General features: G+C 36.2%; 1 protein-coding gene across 1 annotated transcript; it reads left to right on the top strand.

Annotated features, from left to right (window-relative positions):
• The first annotated feature begins 10,075 nt into the window (after positions 1 to 10,075).
• TMEM74 (transmembrane protein 74) lies at positions 10,076 to 19,345 on the top strand. The gene is made up of 2 exons (XM_051970988.1): positions 10,076 to 10,227; positions 12,983 to 19,345. Exon 2 carries the CDS (start codon positions 13,040 to 13,042, stop codon positions 13,967 to 13,969), a length of 930 nt encoding a protein of 309 aa, XP_051826948.1. The 5' UTR covers positions 10,076 to 10,227; positions 12,983 to 13,039; the 3' UTR covers positions 13,970 to 19,345.
• The last annotated feature ends 976 nt before the right edge of the window (positions 19,346 to 20,321 follow it).

Below are 20,321 nucleotides of genomic sequence, written 5' to 3'. Positions count from 1 at the left end.
AATGAGAACCTTTATCACTGTAGTATTCACATAGTTGATCTTCTACTAGTTTTCAATTATCTGGCCCTATATCTTTTTCCTCTAAGAACCAAGGGGATGTGCATTCTAATGTAACCAAGAGTCCACCAATCTGCTCCCAAGTTAAGATTAAGCCTTGTCTCTTGATCAACTTAAGCATGCTTTCTATAGTGCCCCTTTGGGGTGGGGATGGGGCTGGGGATGGGGGATAATATTTTTCCAATATCTGCCCCATTTCAGCTAGAAAATGTTACTAGTTTAGCCCTTAAGAAAGTAAGTTCCCTGTTTGTATATTAAAATACTCACCCTATTTCCTGGACTTCTTCATTGAAAGTTTGGTCCTTGGTCCACACATTGGGCACCAAATGTGGGGACCGAGTTATACCCTGAATGCCTTAGAATCAGCCAGAATCAGGATAAGCAAAAGTCCTTGGTCTTTATTCTTGGTCTTTAGAGGTAGAAGTAACGGGAATGGACACAGGAATCTCCACATCTTCTTTCTTTTCCTCTACTGCCAAAAGTGACTCTGGCTTGTCTCATCCTCTAATCCCTCCTACAATTCTCTGTATACACCAAAAGATTGAGCCAGCACAGAATAGCGGGAAGGGCCATTTTCCAAGAATATGCTGATAGAGTATTGTCCAAAAAGTAATTAGCCTTAAGTGCTCAGATGTCTGACCCCAGTGCATCAGCTCAAGAGTTTCAGCCCTTTACATTCCCTCCTGTTCCTCTCCATCCCCCTTTTTCATTAACATTAAGTACTCAATATAATAAAGAATGTTATTGAGTAGTATTGTGCCACACATATTTGGTCTCTGAGTAAATTAGAACTCCCCATCCAATGGGAGAAAATGTGGTGGAGAGGCTTCTGCATTAGGATCTATATAATCCTGTGTTTGTAACTTTTGTGCTTTGCACTCCTCTACTGACTATTGTCTATTGGGAGTTGCCTTTTCTTGTGAGATCGTAATAAATCCTTTTTTTTTTTTTTTTTTTTTTTTTTTACTTTTTACCTTGAGAGTCTCTGATTTTAATATAGCTAAGGGTCATTGTCCATGATGAACTTAAAATACAAAAAGAGAAAGAGATATATGTTTTTCCCCCCTTCGCAGTATATTATTTTTTCAATTACATGTAAAGATAGTTTTTGACATTAAATTTTTAAGATTTTGGGGTCTAGATTTTTTTTTTCTCCTTCTTTTATCTTTCCCTCACTCCAAGACAGCAAGCAATCTGATATAGTTTATACATGTACAATCATTTTAAACATATTTCTATATTTGTCATGTTGTGAAAGAAGATCAGACCAAAAGGGAAAAATAATGCACAAGAAAGAAAAAAAAGCCAAACAAAAGGTAAAAATACTATGCTTTTGCTTCAATCCACATTCATTCTCCATAATGCTTCTTCTGGATGCTGATAGCATTTTCCATCCCAAGTCTATTGGAATTGTTGAGACATACATTTTTGGTAATGGCTTATGTGGGAAACTGTTTTGTAGTACTATGTAAATATATAGCGAAATTTGTTTGGGGGGTTTTAATTTGTTTTTAATTAGCCTAGTGGGTGAGATAATGTAGTAGGAAGAATGAGTTAAAATAAGAAAAATATGAATCACTAGATTTAGAGACAAATTGAATCTAAAGTCTTTGACTCCTACTTTCCCTAAAATCAATGAGCATTCCCTCCAGGGGAATGGTCCACACAGAAACATTTATTTAGCCCTATTCAACAACTACACAACCTGCCACCCCCTGACCCCCACCTCAACATTAGGTCCAAAAGTTTAGCAAGCCTTCTTCTTGATCCTTTTCCTTTTGTCCTTTAAAAGTAATTCATCCCCTTAGGGCCAGTATTTCCCAGACTTCCAAGGCAACAATTAACTAATCTAACAAAGTCATTGAATTAATGTGCTAATTGTAGAAAGCCATATAAAGTCTCCTCAGGGCCCTCTTTTCTGTTTCACTCATGTGTTTATATAATGAAGGTCTTTGGGAGAAAATAAATAATCATTCCACATTTTCTCTCTTGTCTTATAATGCCTTGAGATAAAGTCAATAAAATCATAAAAGCAACTATTACTGATGAATTTAATGTAAAATCTCTCTAGCATCAAATGAATAAATATATATAGTGTAATTTTCAAAAAAAACTTATAAGAATTTTTTTCAATGACTCTTCAAAGGAGTTTGATTATAAGTTGAGGTAAAGAACAACTCAAAGTTTTGAGCAAGTGACAAAATGAGTCTATGAAATATCATTTCTTTAGGATTAAATCTCTCAAAAAGCAGACCTTAAAGGTTCTAGTTGAACCAAGGATACTTACAACAGGGTGCTTACTCAATGTGATTGATGAGATAATGGTTCTCTAGTTCACAAATACTTCGTGTGATTTAATGATGTAATCACTCTAGCTAGCATATACTTAGTGTGATATAATGATGTAATCATACTGAGGTATTTAAGGGCTGAGAGTACTGGAGATGAGATCTCAAACTCCAACACAGAGAGAAGAAACTTAAACACAAAGAAGATACAGATGATGGAAACAGAAACCAAGATACTCCTGGTGAGTCTCCTGCCTCCTTCACTCCTCTACTAAGACCAAGGACTCAGGATGGTCCCAAGGTTCTCCAGAGAGCTAGTCATGATGGTATATTTTGGCACCCCAGCATGGGGGCTCTAAAAAGCAACTTGGGGGCTCTAGAAAGCAGGATATTTTAATCTCCCAGGTGTGGAGGCTCTAGAAAGCAATGGTATTATGTTTTGTTGCCCCAACTTGGGGCTCTAGAAAGCACACTTCAGATCTGGAAAAAAATGCATTTACTATTTCTGCCTTTCTGCGTTTGATTTTGAGGTCTTTATATCCTAATATATGGTTAATTTTGAATAGATTCCATGAACTGCTGAGAAGAAAGTATACTCCTTTCTGTCTCCATTCAATTTTCTCCAAAGGTCTATCATATCTAGTTTTCTTAGTATCCTATTTAACTTCTTTCTTATTTATTTTGTGGCTTGATTCATTTAATTCTGAGAGAGCAAGGTTGAGATCTCCCCTTATTATAGTTTTGCTGTCTATTTCTTTTTGCAGCTCTCTTTACTTATCCTTTAGGAATTTAGATGCTATACCACTTGATGTATATATGTTTAGTAATGATATTACTTCATTACCTTTGGTACCCTTTAGCAAGATATAGTTTCCTTCCTTATCTCTTTTAATTAGATCAATTTTTGCTTTTGCTTGAACTGAGATAAAGATGGTTACCCCTTCTTTTTTTTTTTTACTTCACCCAAAGCATAATATATTCTGCTCCAGCCTTTTACCTTTACTCTGTATGTATCACTCTGATTTAAATGTGTTTCTTGTAAACAACATATTGTAGAATTCTGGCTTTTAATCCAGTTGACTATCCACCTCTCGTTTATGGAAGAGTTCACCCCATTCACATTTACAGTTAAAACTACTAATTCTTTATTTCCTGCCATCTTATTTACCCCAAATTATAATTTACTCTTTACTTTTCCCCTTTCCCTCTTCCCCAATATTTTACTTATGAGCACTACTTGCCTCAAGCAGTCTTCTCTTTTAGAGACCCTCCCCCTTTCTTATACCTTTTTCCTACTATTTCTCTTTCCCCTTCTCTTTAGCCTAGTGCTTCCCTTTTCCTCTTTCCCCTTCCACTTTTCTATAAGATGAGAGATGTTTCTTGGTGAAACCAAATATATCTAATATTCTTTCTTTAGGCCAAACCTGATGAGAGTAAAATTCATACAATAGTCATTACCTTTCCTTCCTTCCCTCAATTATAATATATTTTCTTTGCTTTTTACTGAAATGTAATTTTCCTCATTTTACCTCCACTATTCCCCATTTTTTTTGTTACAATCCCCTTTTCATGTCTAGTTTCTTTTTTTATATTATAACAGTAAAATCAGATTATACATGTAACTCTCAATGTATACCCATAACAGAAATACAGTTCTCAAATTTTTTTTTCTTTATACCTTTTTTTATGCTTCTCTTGGTTCTATATTTGGAGGTCAATTTTTTTTTTTTTTTGTTTAGCTCTGGTCTTTTCATCAAAAATACATGGAATTCGCCAGTTTCATTGAATGTCCATCTTCTTCCCTGAAAGAAAATTCTCAGTTTAGCAGATTAATTTATTCTTGGAAACATTCCAAGATCCTTAGCCTTTAAGAATATTAGCTTCTAGGCCCTTCAATCCTTTAAAATGGAAGCTACTAGATCCTGAGTAATCCTTATTATGGCTCCCCAGTAGTTGAATTGTTTCCTTTTGGCCGCTTATAATATTTTTTTCCTTGGTCCGATAGTTCTGAAATTTAGCCACAATATTCCTTGGGGTTTTAATTTTGGGATCTCTTTCAGGAGGTGTTCGGTGAATTCTTTCAATGGTCATGTTATCTTCTGTTTCTATGATATCCGGGCAGTTCTCTTTGATGATTTCCTGAAAGATAGTGTCTAAGCTTTTTTTTTTTTTTTTTTTTTTTTTCCATCATATATTTCAGGGAGTCCAATAATCCTTAGATTGCCTCTCCTAGATCTATTTTCAGGTCAGTTGTTTTCCCAATTACGTATTTTACTTTTTTTTTTTTTCTATTTTTTCTTCTTCTTCTTCTTCTTCTTCTTTTTTTTTTTTTTTGTTTTGCTTTACTGATTCTTGTTGTCTTATTGAGTCATTCATTTCCATTTGTTCAATTCTGAATTTTAGTGTGTTATTTTCTTCCTTTACTTTTTTTTAACTTCTTTTTATATTTGTCAATTTTATTTTTAAATGAGTTGTTTTGTTCTATGGAATTTTTTTTCCATTCACAAATTTTGTTTTTTAAGAAGTTATTTTCTTTTTCCATTTCATAAATTCTGTTTTTCTGGGAGTAGCTTTCTTTTTCCATTTTACCAAATTTACTTTTTAATGAGTTATATGTTTTTTTTCCATTTCATTAAGTCTATTTTGTAATGAATTTTTTTCAGATAGTTTCTGTGTTGCCTTTTCCAGACCCTCTTGAAAATTCATTTCCTTTCCCCATTTTTCTTTTAGCTCTCTTTTAAGATCATTTTAAATTTCTTCTAGGAGAGCCTTGTGTGATGGGGGCCAGATTATATTGCCTTTTGGAGCTTCATCTGGAAACAATCTGCCTTTAGTCTCCTTAAGGCTTGAAATCTGTTCTTCTCTTTTGCCATAAAAGCTATCAATCATTAGAGTGCTCTTTACTTTTTTATTCTTTTTTTTTTTTTTTAAGTTAAGGTCTGCCTTTAGGAAGTGGAAGGTTTTCTGAGTTGCTCTGCTGGGTCAGTGCTGATTCACTCCTGGTACTGGGTGGGTGTGGCCAGGTCCCAGTAAGATTCTGTGTTTTGGGGTTCACTATTGATCTTTTGTGCTTGTGTTGGATGTTTTATAACTTCTCTGCTGATCTACTGATTTGTAGCCATGGCAAAGTGTCCAATACTGCTGTAGATTCCTGTAGATTCCTCCCCATAGATTTTCTGCCACATGGAATCTGCAATGCTGGTGGAGTAAGTAACACTCCAGGGCTCTGCATTGAATGCGCTTGTGTTTGTGGTCAGCTGTTTGTGTTAGGCTGCCTCCCTCCCATTTCAGATTAAAACTGATCTTTTCTAGTCTGTTTCCTCCTATAAATTCTCTGCCATGTGGAGTCTGCACTAACTGAGGAGTCGGCCACACCATAGAGTCAGCACTGCCATGGGACTCTGAGTTGTCTGTGCTGGCGTTTGTATTCAGCTGGTTGCGCTGGCTGCCTCCCTCCCATTTCCAATTGAAACAAACGTTTTCTGGCGATCTTTGAAATTATCTTCTGCTGATATTTATTGCACTCCCAATATTTGTGGGTTCTGCTGGTCCAGAGTTAATCCAGAGACTGGATTTTGTAATTATTGCGAGGGTTGTAAAGAAGACATCAAGGATGTCCTCAAAACAAATCTAAATAATTATTATAAGGATTTTATCAACATAAAAAAAAAATTGTCATAAGGTTTGCTACCTACTATTGCTTGCCAGTTTTTGCCATAAATGTAATCATTTAGTACTTTCTCTTTTTCTAATTATTTGAGAATGTAATCCCTCAATCCTCTAAACATTGTGTCATCTCCTTTAGCAAGGACCTCCTCTGTGTATGCTTGGTTTTATCCAGCTGTTCTGTGTGAATTTCTTAAATTGCTATTTTAATTTCCTCATTAAACATACTAGGGACTCCAATGATAGAGTCTAAATGTAGTGGCTTTGGTATCACTGATGAAGAAAATTATTATAGAATGCTTATGGATCTGTTCGGTTTTTGTTTGTTTTCTTTCTTTTAGTGTCATTGTCAAATATTTTTAAGATAATATGATTTAATTAGATCTCATATCAAACTTTCTGTCAAGTGATTCTCCCTCCCCTGTTTATCACTATTTTATGAGATAATACATATAATTTCTATCCATAAGATTCTGAAAATGAATTTAATATTTAAATCAGTGTTGCCTTTGGCTGCCAAACCTCCCCACTTAACAAGGAGATGGAATATTTTTTGCTCTAGACTTCCTTTAAATAAATCTATAGGAGATAGTAGTAGTCCTTGTCCATATTAAGATACATGTAAATTCTTGACAGATGGGCCTATTATATTTGTTCTTTGCATTCCTAGCACCTCATAAAGTATTTGTGCATAATAGGAGATAAATAAATGATTGCTGAATTAAATTCTGTCTGTTCTCTCAGTTCTCTTTTATTTTTGGGGGGTGAGTGGAGGTAGGAGTGGACAGAAGATTTAGGCTAACTGAGGTTCCAAGCCTGCGTGAATGGAATGATGGTTTAAGAGACTGTTTTAGAAATAATGAGCATAAGATACCCATGGAACATTTCATTTAAGATGTCAAATGGATATTTGGGAATGGAATTCAGGAGAGTTATGAGGTTTGATGTAATGACCGCATATTTAAAATCAGCCGGAGTCAGGAATTCAGATTAAGGGAAAAATCTTCAATCTTTATTGAAGTGAAGAGGTGAATAAAGATTGCAATAGCAATATGGATAAGAAAGATTGCAATATGGGCAGCTGCGACAGGAAGCCAGCTAACAGAGGGGGATCTGAGCTGAAAGGGCCATCGCAATGGCAAATGCAAGCAGTCTCTCCTTCCCCTTCCTTTTCCATTCCTCTGCCTACACCCACCAAAATTGTCATTTCCTATACAACATATAAGGACTTGCACAAAGAGTGGGCAGGGGCCATTCTTTCTCCAAGCTTATATATTAATAGAGTATGGTCCAATTACTATTTAGCCTCATGTGCTTGGGACCTCAGTACATCAACTCAAGCCTCAGTCCATTACAATTTGATACACCATTTTGGGAGTCATATGCTAATTAAACCTATGATGAGATCACCAAGAGAGAAAGTAGAGAAAGATAAGATAAAAGGTTCCAGGAGAGAGTCTTAGGGGTACTCACAGTTAGGAGGCAGCATGTAGGTATGAAAGATCCCACCTTCTTCAGGATACCTTTCTCAGGTCTCAGTCTTTCTTACCCTTTATCTACTTTCTCTCTCCCTTCCTCCTTCCCTTTCCCCCCCTCCCCCAACTAGATAATCTCTTAGGTTCCTTCAAGCTCAAATTCTATGACAGACTATAATCCTATTATCCTTTAGGAACTTTGCATCTAATTGAAGCCACTAAATTTACACAAGTGAAACAACATAAAAACAATATCAATGGTACATATATTGATAAAATTACAAAATGCAAAGGGTGTTATACTGTTAGTATTTAAATTAGAAGAATGGTAATGGGTCAGCAAGAAAGGCTTCTTGGAGTAGGTAATCACTTCAGCCATATTTTAAAGGATATGGATACTGGCAAGGAGGAAAATGAAGCTATTCCAGTTATTAACAATTATAGAATTTTGTTTGATCTGAAGGCATCTTAGTATATTTCCTTTTAAAGATGAAGTAATTAAAGTTCACTGAGGTTAAATGATTAGCTTAAATCACAGAGTCCATGATAGAGGCTGGCTAAGTCACTGCAGCAGGTTCTTTCCACTCTGTCACAATCCACAGATTATTACATTTATTCTCTTTTTGCAGAGCTTTAAAGGACATTGTGTAATGCTTAATCCAATAGAAGCAGAGTGCCTTAGCAAATTGGGTACTGGCCTTAAAACTACTCCCTTTTATGGCATAGTGAATGGAATGTACTACATTTGAGTCAGGAAGACTTCAATTTGATTCCTGACTCAGCCACTTAATAGCCATGTTACCCTGTGGTAGTTTTTAAGTCTGTTTCCTCATTTGTAAAATGAAGATAATAATAACAACACTTAACCTCACAGGTGTGTTATGTACTTAGTAAATACTAAAGTACTACTTGGATATTATTATTATTATTATTATATTCATGATGTAGTGGATAGAATTCCGAGTTTGCAGTTAGGAAGATTCTGGACAAATAGCTTAATCTATCCTTGCTTTAACCAGCTCTCTAAGACTGCAATACATTTGCATTGTTACTAAGAGTTCACCAGGGGAGAATTTAGCATGATAGAGAAAAACTTAAAATTGATAAACACTTTACAACACTATCAATATTGTATTACTATGCTGTATACAATAATTTCCATAGAAATTATTTTTTCTTAAATAAGATGAATATTGGTGTACATAGCATGAGTTGGAAGTGAGACAGAAACATAAATAGAATCTAGGGACAGATACTTTATATATTATCTCTTTGTAACTAGTAATACTATCAGATTCATCTACTCAAATGGAGAGGATGAATTACCCTTGGACTTCTTTATAAGAAAACACTTTAGACCTAATCTAATTCTCTAGTTATGCAGAGGGGAAAAAAAAACAAACAAACTGGAGTTTACATAAGGGAAGTAACTTTCCTAAAATCACATAGATAGTAAGAGCTGACAGGAACTCCCTCTCAAATGTTCAAACAAGTCCAGAGTTCCTCCCACCATGCCAACAAAATTCAATTCAGCTTTGCAAACCCTTAGCAACTATCTAGTGTGTGCCAACACCAGAAGCTTGATATGTAGGGTAACCTACTCAATGAATATCCAATTGTTGGCAGCAGCAGAAAGGCAGTTAAGTCAACAAGCATTTATTAAACTCTTCCTGTTAAGTGTCTCTACAAAACACTGTGCTAAGCACCAAGGATAGAAAGGAAAGCAAAAACATGATGGCTACCCTCTACCATTGACTGTTACCTCTTCTCAATTATTAACCTCACTTTCCCTCATCTTTATAAGACAATGATCTTTGAAATCCATTCAAACAAACAAATATAAATTTTATATTAAAAAAAATTCTCTTCTTCTCTGTCATAGATTGTCATGAATTTAACTGTCTTTGAAACATGGTCTAAGTCATATGACTAGAGTATTTTATAGGTGAGGGTGTGCTATCTCTGATGTCTGTATGACCCTGGGATGTCATGGGACCATAAATTTAAAATACAGGACCTCAGAGATCATCTGTATTAACCTTTTTTTTTTTTTAAACAAATGAAGAAACCCAAATCTAAAGTCACAATGTATTGAGTGTCAGAATTATACCTTGAATCCAAATCCTTTGATTGAAAATCCAATGGACTCTTTACTGTGAATTTAAACTCTCTCATTCTCAGTCTCTTCATTTCTAAAACGGGGAAAATAGTTATTGTGAAGATCAAATGGGAAAATAAATATAAGCGACTTTGCTAAATTATATGTATGGTAGTCAGCCATTATATATGAAATACTTATATAAATGCCAGCTATTATTAATAGGGGATGTGGGATCCTAGGAGAAGAAACATAAACTTAAGTCACACTACCTCCTGCTTAATTCAGAACTTGGAGTAGCAAAGGTTTTGGGAAAACAAGAAGGAAGAAGATGGGATGGAGGGAATAAGGTGCAAATTAGCTACGGGCGTTGCCCACCCAGCCCTAGGGCTACGGCCACTGAACTACAACTCCCAGCATCCCCAGCAGAGACGAAGAGCCCCTCCCAGCCCAGCCCAGGCACAGCCCAGCACAACCCATACTGAGGAGGGTAGAGGAGCTCAGGAGGGCTACAAGTGCCTGCTCCGGCTATATTGAAGGACTTCCACCGAGCAGCGGAGGACAGGGAAGCTTCAAGATCCAAGACACTGGGAGGGGGTAGGAATAAGAAGAAGGTAGGCTCCAGTGGGTTTCTGGAAGCCGGGTAGGTAGAGAAATTTTTTTTAAAGGGTTGAGGGTTCGGGGGGAGTATACAACGGGATGGTGCGGACGAAGAAGAGCTAGGCAACGTCTGCAGTGAGGGCTTTCTGGTCAGCCGGGGCTCGCTTCTCCTCTTCCTTCCCATGGCTCCTGCTCTGTCTCTTTGCGCTTAGTGGATGGAGGTAGCCCCAGCTCCGAGTGCCGGGGCAGGAAAGATGCTGCTTATGCAGGAGAGATGGAGTGGGGGCTATTCCAGTCGTGAAGGCGCCGGGGAGCCCGGAATAGATTTTTAGCATATTGCCACAGGAGAGGCGAAGAGCGCCCACGTTGCCTCTCAGTGCCCAGCGAACCTCCTCCCTTACTTAAAGCTTTAGGGTCCTATCCCAGGATCGGTTCCTAAAGAAGCTACACCGGACGTCCTTGGACCGCGGAAATAATAATGCTTTTAATTAATGACAAGGACAGAAGGAGTTCGGGAAGCGCCTCCCCCGTTTGAGGTATAATTTCATTAGCGCGACTCTAAATCAGTCAGAGAGAGAGAGAGAGAGAGAGAGAAGAGAGAGAGAGAGAGAGACGAAAGGAAGAAGAGAGCCCTTAGGAGGTCTCCTGGGGATTATTCTCTTGTCCTTAGAGGAAAAGAAGCTGTGTAGATTACTGAATTTAAAAGGAGTAGATGGATTGGCCGTCTTTTAATGATGCTAACGTTAAAGCAAGATTTTTTTTCCCCCAGTTTTTGTTTTATTTGGGGTTTTCAAATTGTTTTGTTGAGGGGGGAGAGGAGAGAGAGAGAGAGAGAGAGAGAGAGAGAGAGAGAGAGAGAGAGAGAGAGAGAGAGAGAGAGAGAGAGAAGAGAGAGAGAGAGTCTAAATATCACTGTCCCTTTGTGGGAGGCAATTTTAGCGACTTTGCTTAATCCAAATCTTTACTGCTTAATGAGATATTTATGCCACAAGGTGATCAGTTCCTCATAATTTAAGGAATTGTAAATTTTCCCTTTTAAGAAATGAATGAAATCATTTATCATTCGTTTATTCATTTGATTCTCTGAAATACCTGGTTTGGGCATTTGTTAAACAATATAAAGGCTCCAGATTGGCTAGTCTTCCCTGGAGGGAAGGTTTGTGAATTTTCAAGTGTGGCTAGAGGAGAAAGTCTTTTACTGGGGAAGCAGCTTTCAAGAAAACAAACAAACAAACAAACAACAAAAAACAAGAACACAACAAAATCTTTAATAAATCACTTACTTGGCACTAAAAAGTCCTGCTTCCCTTCTTTAACTTAACTTAACTTAATTCTTAAACTCTGTTTAACCAGAGTTGAGAAGGTGAACTCTTTGTTTACATCCCCAGGGCATAGCACTAACATGGCAAATATAAGGTGCTTAAAAAATGCTTGTTAATTGATTAGTGATTGACTACTTGGTATTATAATATCTGCCTCTCTTTGAATTGTAGACTGTGAGAGTCACTGAATTTGAAGCATTGTATCCTTTAGGCTGTGAGCTAAATAAGTTATTATTCTGGTATCAGGATCAAAGCAAGGAAAAAGTTGTTTGAATTCCCTTTGCTTGTGGTAGTGTGCTGTTCTTTAGTGGGAAGGCATATTGAAGGAGGGAGATGAACAGTCTTTTCCTCTCTAATCAGAGATCTGTCTTTCTTTCTTAGTGACAGAGAATTGGCCAGATTCACTCTTAAGATGTAATGAGCAGGTTTTAATATGTACCTAGGTGGAGGAGATAGTGGAGTATATTGCTTTGTGATAAAGTAGAAAGTAGGGAAGCAGTAACTCCCCAGTAATTGAAAGTGCTCTAACTGCATGCAGCAACACGGGAGACAGTGCACGGAGAATGATGCAGGCTTGAAAATATGGACAAGTCTAGCAGTAGTACAGGGTCATTTAATGTACAGATGTAAGATCTGGGAAAGAAGCTTAAAAGAGGAGTAGGTCACATTTGGGCTCTTGTTGTGCTTTAAACCATCCCTATCAACATCCTGGACTTTCTTATGAATGTTTTTGTAAAACAAATTACATCTATTTGATTTATAGTCAAGAAAGTGCTTTAGAGATAATTTAACATTGCATTTATCAAAATCCAAACCAATTCTGCACTGCAGATGGTATAAACAATGAACATTCCATTGTGTCTGTCCTATACTCCTCCATTGGATGTCAGCTATTTTCTTCAAAAAGGTCCCTACTTTTCCCAGTTTGTCTTTTTCAAAAGCTGGGGCTTTTAACCTTTTTTGTTTGTCCTTTTTGACATTCTGATGAGTGCTATGGACCCTTCCCCACAATAATATCTTTAAAAACATAAAATAAATATATGGAATTGCTAAGGAAACCAGTTAAATTAGAAGTCATATATACGTGTGTGTATGTGTGTGTGTGTGTGTGTGTGTGTGTGTGTATGTGTATGTATGTATTTGAAAGTTCACAGACCTCAGGTTAAGAAATCCTGCTTAGGGGAAATATATGTTTCAATCTTGTTAGAGGAATTAAGCATGTCTGAGCACATAGATTTTAATTAGAGACAGTTTCCTTTTCCCTTTCCTATTCTGATCTTCCACTCCCTGTGACAATTCCAATGGTTTGGCTGTACCCTATTCCCTGCTTTTATGGCATCTTTTTCTTTGCTTACCTCAGAAGGAAAAAAAAAGTGTGAAGTTGCCGAATGTTCCTGTCCTCTTTGGATAAATACTTTTAATAGAAAACTTTAGCTTTCATGTTGGGATCTTGTCTAATTGTGTTATTATTGGCAGAGATTCCTGGAGGATGTCTTAGATATGAAGCTGCTTGGGGACACCTGAATAGCTCCCATGGAGCTTCACCACCTTGCTAAGAAGAGAGGGCAGGCGGACCAGTGCAACAATCTGGACTGGAGTTTGGGGGCTTCTCCTTGTGACCACCAGCAGGTTAGAGGAGATGTAAAGTTGGCTGAAGCAGCCACGAGAGCTGCTTTATGCTGTCAAAAGCACTGCAAAACAACACAAAAGATTATAGAGGATAACGAGACTAGCCCTCCTCCCACATTTGACTTCCTCTCTCATAAAGATAGCATTGTTCAGACAGATGGCCACCCATCAGGATCTCTCAAGTCAGAAAAAGAGCCAATAATGGCCAAAGATGTCTGCCACTGTTATGCCCAGGAACTTGAAACCTCCTTCACCTATGTTGATGAAAATGTTAATCTGGAGCATTGTACTGGCAGTCTTTCTCCAGCAAAGGATGGCAGCCACCAAAGAGATTCTGGCTGGGAGAATCCAAATGAATGGCCTCATGAGGCTGCCATGTCCCTGATATCTGAAGAAGATGACACAGGCTCTGAAGCCACTGCTTCAGGGAAGTCAACCGACTATGGCTTCATCAGTGCCATTTTGTTCTTGGTCACTGGTATCTTGTTGGTGATCATCTCCTATTTGGTCCCCAGGGAAGTGACTGTGGACCCCAACACTATTGCAGCCCGTGAGATGGAACGCTTGGAGAATGAGAGTGCCAGGATTGGGGCTCATCTAGATCGCTGTGTTATAGCTGGCCTCTGCCTCCTTACTCTAGGTGGTGTGGTTCTGTCCTGTTTGTTGATGATGTCCATGTGGAAGGGAGAGCTATACAGGAGGAATAGGTTTGCCTCTTCCAAAGAATCTGCAAAACTCTATGGTTCTTTCAATTTCAGGATGAAAGCTGGCACCAATGATAACACACTAGAATTGTCCTTAGTGGAAGAAGATGTCCTCACTGTAGATAGTTAATTGTGGCTATGCATTTCCTTTAAAAAAATGGCAAAGGAGATATTCCTATTATATTGAACAGCATAAAGTAAGTGATGATCCACAGGCTGAGTATCAGCCCTAGAATTCCCTCAGAAAACAAAAACAGAAATAAAAAAAACCAAGTACCATTTATTAAACACTGCTTAACACATAATGATGAATTATTTGCTTGATAAGAAAAGTTTGTTAACGAATGCCCATTATTTTCTTTGTGGAATTGTTTTTCTCAAGAATACAAGTCATATAGGAATCAATTAAAGAAATCCAACTTTATAACTTAAAACATTGATACACAAATTGAACAGTAATGAACTAGTAATGAAGCTCTATTTCTGCTTTTATTATTCTAAGATGAAAAAAATTAAGAAAAAAAATTATTTAATTTTTATTTCCCTAATAATGAATACTATTATTCCATCCCTCAGGATGCTTATATTTACTGCTTATATATGTAGATTATTAATAATTTACTTTGTGATAAAGATGATGAGAAGTAACCAAGTAGAAAATGCAGTGCAATGAACCAGAAACTCTACTTGGAATCTGAAAATCCTAGGTCCAATTTTATCTTTGATATTAGCTGTGTGATCCTGGGCAAATCTTGCAGCCTCTCAACTTCAATTGAGATATAATAATAGCACCTACCTCACAGGGTTGTTGTGAGGATCAAGTGAGATTACATATGTATAATATTTTGTAAAACCTAAAAGTGCTATAAAAATGTGAGCTCATTAATTGTTTATTAGTAAGACAGACTTTACATCTCTCAGTTCTTTTTATTTCCCCAGTAATGTTACCCATTTTTTTCATTGACCAACCAAAAATATCTTTGAGTTTGAATATTTTTGAGTCTGAAATTTCTTTTTGAGGCATTCCAAGATCAAGAAGGGATACCTAACCAGATGAAATTACTTTACCCTGCAAAAATATACTTTAGGGAAGAAGATCAAAGACTAACCAGAGCTGTCTCAGCAGTTTGAATTTCATCCACCTCTATAGGATTAATAGTGTGCTATTATCTTCAGTGATTAGAAATGGTAACTGTATTTTAGTTCTAAGGCATGTTTTTTTTTTTTTTTCCATTATCCTGGTTAGTAGTGCTTCTATACCAGCTGTTAGTGAGAAAAGGAGAGAACCCAAACAGCAGACAACTCCATTTTCTTTCCTGAGACAAGCAAACATCCTAATGTGAACTTGGACAGGGGTTGACTCAGGGATTCTTCCAAATGACAGTTCCTTCTTGTGCTGGAAAAGACTCACCCATCCATTCATAGCTAAGTTCTCATCTCTTAGCTAAACTTACTCCAGCTTCTATCCCACACACTTGCTTCCAATGCCCAGAGCTTATATGATTATGTTACTTCCATATGAGGTTCTTCATGCTTTAGGCCTGCTATTGCTATCAACTTCATGCTATCACCTGCTGTTGCTAACAACTGCCTGGCCCAGTCCATCAAGCTCAAGCTGGGAACTGTAGGATTGCAGCTGTCCTTAAGTTAGCAAAAATATTAATAATAAAACCTTAAAAATTTGTGATGCACATTGGCCCTTGCAGCTCACTCTTGCCCTAAAAAATAATTCCCTTTGGAGGCTTTTCCTGTACCATATGTCCACTGGCCATGCATCATTATGCGCCAGTATCAATGATTTAGCCTGCCCAAGCCTTGTTTCTTTGCCTTCAGAAATTATTAGAAGTGACCTCTTTGGTCTCATGATTGTCATGGTCTACAGGAAGGGCTAAAGGAATTGGGATGGAATGAGACAAAGAAGTCCTTGTATCTTTCTCATACATAACTATTATAAGTATGCACACAAATATACAACCACAGGGATACATAATCATGCAGATGGTATTGAATCAGAAGAGTGAAGAACTTTGTGATTTCATCAAAATTTCCCCTACCAAACCCTTCTTATATTATCTAATCTAGGCCCAGCCTTCATGACAATTTCTGTCTTAAATTTCATCACATAAGTTTGAAAGTGCTATTAAGATCATTCCCCAAACAGATTTGTGCTATGTAATGAAATGGGTGGTCGTGATAATTTGTAGCTGCAAAGGGTATGGATTATTGTGGTTCTTTTGTGTGCCTGTGAACATTTTGAGTGTATGTGTGTGTGTGTATTTGTGTGTATATGTTTGTACACATGCACGTGTGTGTGTGTGTGTGTGTGTGTGTGACTTTAAAAGATATGTATGTAATGGAGTAATAAGGGAAGATATATGTTATTGTAAAGAAGATGATATAATATATATGTGTGTAAATGTGTGATGTGGGAGTATAAGTATGAATTTATGAAAGAAAGATCTAAAGAAAGAGGAGAAAAACCAGCATAGGAGTTTAATAAAGGTGAAACAATAAAGAAGGGGAAGATAATTGCAAATATGGCCACAAAAAAGTAGTTGTATCCAAAATCTGAATGTCATTCTGAACAGTGTTGTATTGCTGCTTCAGATAAAGACATTAATTCATAAAACATGGTCTTTGGTTTTTGAGCTTTGTTGTTTCTGTGCTTTGTAAGCTCCTTTTCCTATTATAAATTTAACATCATGGGATTTGGCTTAAAGCCTTTTTCTTGGCTTGAGATACATACTCAATATGTTTTTGAAGACCATGAATGTTGTAGCCATGTTGAAAACAGTAAAAATTACGTTCGTGTAGTGAGGGAAATTTTACAGTGAATAGTAATTCTTCTCTGTTCTTTTTTTTTTTTTTTAAATCACATGTTTAAGTAGTGTGGATCATCTGATTTCTTGTGACCAATTTTTGCTTTTGTTCATCAGGAAAAAAAGTTTAAGATGGTAGCTAGAAAAAGTGAATTACCATAAGTCCAAAATTCTGTTTTAGGAAGTCAAGAATCAAGCCTCTGTAAATGGTTTCCAAAAGCCTTTTCAGTGTTTTTAAAGTTCATGGCTCAAAAGGTAAAAACTTTTGATTAATCTTGACATTATTGCCAAATCAGATCACATCAGATTTGTAAATAAGGACAAAGAGAATTTAAAAAAAAAATAAAATCACAGAAAGGAAAAGTATTCAGGAAAACAGAAACATTTGTCTGGCTAATTCAATTCAAACAAATTATTAAGTACCCATGGCATACAAGGTACTGTATTAGGTAGCAGATATATGAAGACAATAATGAAGCAGTACTTGTTCCCTTCAAAAGATAGGTCATCTAGCTCTGAAGTTATCAAAACTTTTGGTCTGAGTATTACTTTAGACTCTTAAAAATTGCTGGTTTCCCCAAAGAGTTCTTGTTTTAGATATTTACTTTATTAAGTAATTGAAATGTCTTAGCATTATGATGAAAGTGTTTTTTTACTTTGTAGATCCCCTTATATGATCTCAGGATCCCCCAGCAAATTAATAATTGCTGATTTAGTCCAAGTCCATTATTTTCAGTAGAGATACTGAAGCTCAATGAAGTTGTGACTTTCTCAAAATAGTCATTTCCTCTTTACCCAATATTTTTTTAACAAAACATCACATTTTTCCATTGAAATTTTTATCTTTAAAATTTCAGCTATATAATTTCACATTTGCCTGTGTACAAGACATTTCTAAGACATTTAATTCTTCTTCAGAAATCTGGTCTTTAAGGCCTTGTCTGCAAAATGTCAAAATAGTGATAAGTTCAGTCAATCACTGGTATGTTTTATTTAGCATTATGTATACAAAATAACTGGATAATTTAATGCTTTTTTTTTTTTTACTTTTCCATATATTTCTGTGTAGCTGTAACCTTTGTTATGATTACATAAAGAAGGTATGAGTTGTACTTATAGTCCATCAATAATGATATATTTAATACCTGCTGTGTGCCAGGCACTATGCTAACTGATAGCAATACAAATGTGGAAAAGGTAGTCCCTGCTCTCAAGAAGCTCATAATCAAAGTAAACACTTTACTTAGCTTCTTACATCATTATTCCCCATCACTGACAAAAAAAAGACTTATTTGCTTTTTACATCATTATTCCAGGTCACTGACAAAAAGGACTTACTTAAAACTGTATTTTGTTAAAAGGTTCTTTGGCCAAAGCAAGTAACAAATAAGAACATTATGGATGCAACAGTTATTGTTTGGTCCCAGATTTTTAATGGACATTAATGACCTTATAATTTGCCTTATCATTATAGCAATTATTATCTATTTGGTTTGTACATTTCTAGCCAGGAAGACATAATTTCCTCCCCTTCTTCCATCCCCTCCCCCACAATACTATTCTGATTTCAGGCTTTCAGAAACCAGATGTCCAAAACATTTTAAAGAATTAGCAGTATATATTTCAGCAAGGAAGTTGGAATTTTATAAACCAAAGCAATCCAAAGGGAGCATTTTTTTCTGTGTTATTCCTGGGAACTAATTTCTACTGATAGACATTTTTAGCCTTTTGATGGTTCCCAAGTAGAAATAGAGGATTTCTATGTATTTAATACTCTATGTGCAAACTTAAGAACTATGATTCTTAGCAATTTTTAAAGTTTGCCAAAAAAGTAGGATATGCTCTCTGTTTCCCAAACAAAGGTATCAAGAAGATACTATTTTTATCATTGGAGTACCACTTTCAGTGAGATAAAATATCCTATGAGTACTGAGTATAAACTCAAGAAATTTTAAGTTGATGAGGTATATACTATCTCATAAAATTTCCTGTTCCTCAGATTCTTTGTTTTGGGTTACCCCCTTATTCCACAGGCATTGAATAAAGGCATATCTCGTGATCAAGTTTGTACATATTATACACAGGCTATTTTTGCTTTCTGTAAACAATTGATTGCTTCTCCCTATCCCTGTCTAACCCCAAATCACTGACCTAATAGGACTTTGTGAATTTCTTAGCTACTGGCCCCTAGAATTCCTCCCTTGTCAGCTGAAAATATCACATCTTATCTTTTTTTCACATATTCTATTTGTTATAAGGGTTATTCTCTACCAGCACAGGAGGCAGGTGAAAACTACTTTAGGCAGGCAGGCTATCCTTCTAAGTTCATTTTTACTTTCCTCGAATCCATTAGGGAAAAATAGAACTGAATGAAAGAGCACAATGACTACCCTGACACAGCATCCGGAGCCAAATGACTACACTTGTCTGCCTATGTACTTGTAAAGGACAAAATTCCCAGGCAGGAACAGTGGAACCTGTCTGCTTTGATCTTTCATATGAATAATCTCAGCAGCATGCCAATCTCTATTTGGATTGTCTAGCATTAAAACAAAGCTTCCGAAGAATCCGTGTGGAATGAGGGATTTTGTCAATCAAGGTCAAATTCCATTGTAACAAACAGTACTGTACTGTAATAGGAATGTTGTTTGACCAAAAAAGGAAAGAAAAAAAAAATTATATATATATATATATATATATATATATATATATATATATATATATATATATATATATATATATATATATATAATATATATATATATATTTGCAAGCCTTCGCCAGTGGCTAGGTTTAGCACAACTGAATTCTCTTTCAACAAAAGTATTTCTGCAATCCCTTAAAGTTAATTGTAATGGGATTTGACCTTTATCTGGGTCAGGCATAAAGAGTGACCATGAAGAGAAGAATTATTATAAAATCTAGCACTCTTTTCACCAGAAGGTTCAAGAGAAAAGACCCTAACAAATGTCTTTACTGAGGCTGATTTTTAACTGTATTCATGTTCATGAATTGGAGATTCTTATTCTGCCAACTTTAATGGGCACAAATGCAAGGAAATGCTTTGTCTGAAGAGAGCGCCTTTACATTTCAACTGGTTTTAATTGGAAAAAAGTGAGATCTGATTTTGTAGCCATGTCAATTTTTAAATTAAAATTTCAAGACCTATTATTTTAGGGAAGAAAGGGAATTGAGTGAGCCATGTATGGGTGTGCTCACATATGAGCTCAGGTGTGTGTATACACGTGTCTGTATGGATTTGGGCAGAATAATTTTCTTCAGAGAGCCGTGATAAGTCTTAACGCTGACAAGAACAAAAGGGAAAACCTTTTTTGCTTTACTACCATCAGAATAAAAGAAACTTACAGAAAGGATAGAAGCTTTTGCTCTTTGTGAAGGAGCTTTTGGAATCCACATAATTAATTAATCTGTTTTGCATATTAACCCATGAAAGTGAGTTTTTTTAACCTCTCAATTTTAGGCTTGTCACAAGCATCTTGTATTTTGGATTAAATTTAATATGGGCCATTATCTTATTTTAGGAAACATGGATCCTCCTATTTAAGGAACAGCCAGCTTTCTTTTTCTCACTGCCATTCCAAGACCTTCCTTGCCAAAACCAGATCTGAGTTCGTTCTTAATCCCTCTTCCAGAAAACAGTGA

Source organism: Antechinus flavipes, chromosome 1, assembly GCF_016432865.1.
Source record: "Antechinus flavipes isolate AdamAnt ecotype Samford, QLD, Australia chromosome 1, AdamAnt_v2, whole genome shotgun sequence".
Lineage (NCBI taxonomy): Eukaryota > Metazoa > Chordata > Mammalia > Dasyuromorphia > Dasyuridae > Antechinus > Antechinus flavipes.
Note: the sequence above shows the minus strand (reverse complement) of the source record. Positions and strands in the feature narration are given on the sequence as shown.

Excerpts from the sequence above, each read along its gene's own strand:
- TMEM74 (XM_051970988.1), top strand. The coding sequence starts at position 13,040 with ATGGAGCTTCACCACCTTGCTAAGAAGAGAGGGCAGGCGGACCAGTGC.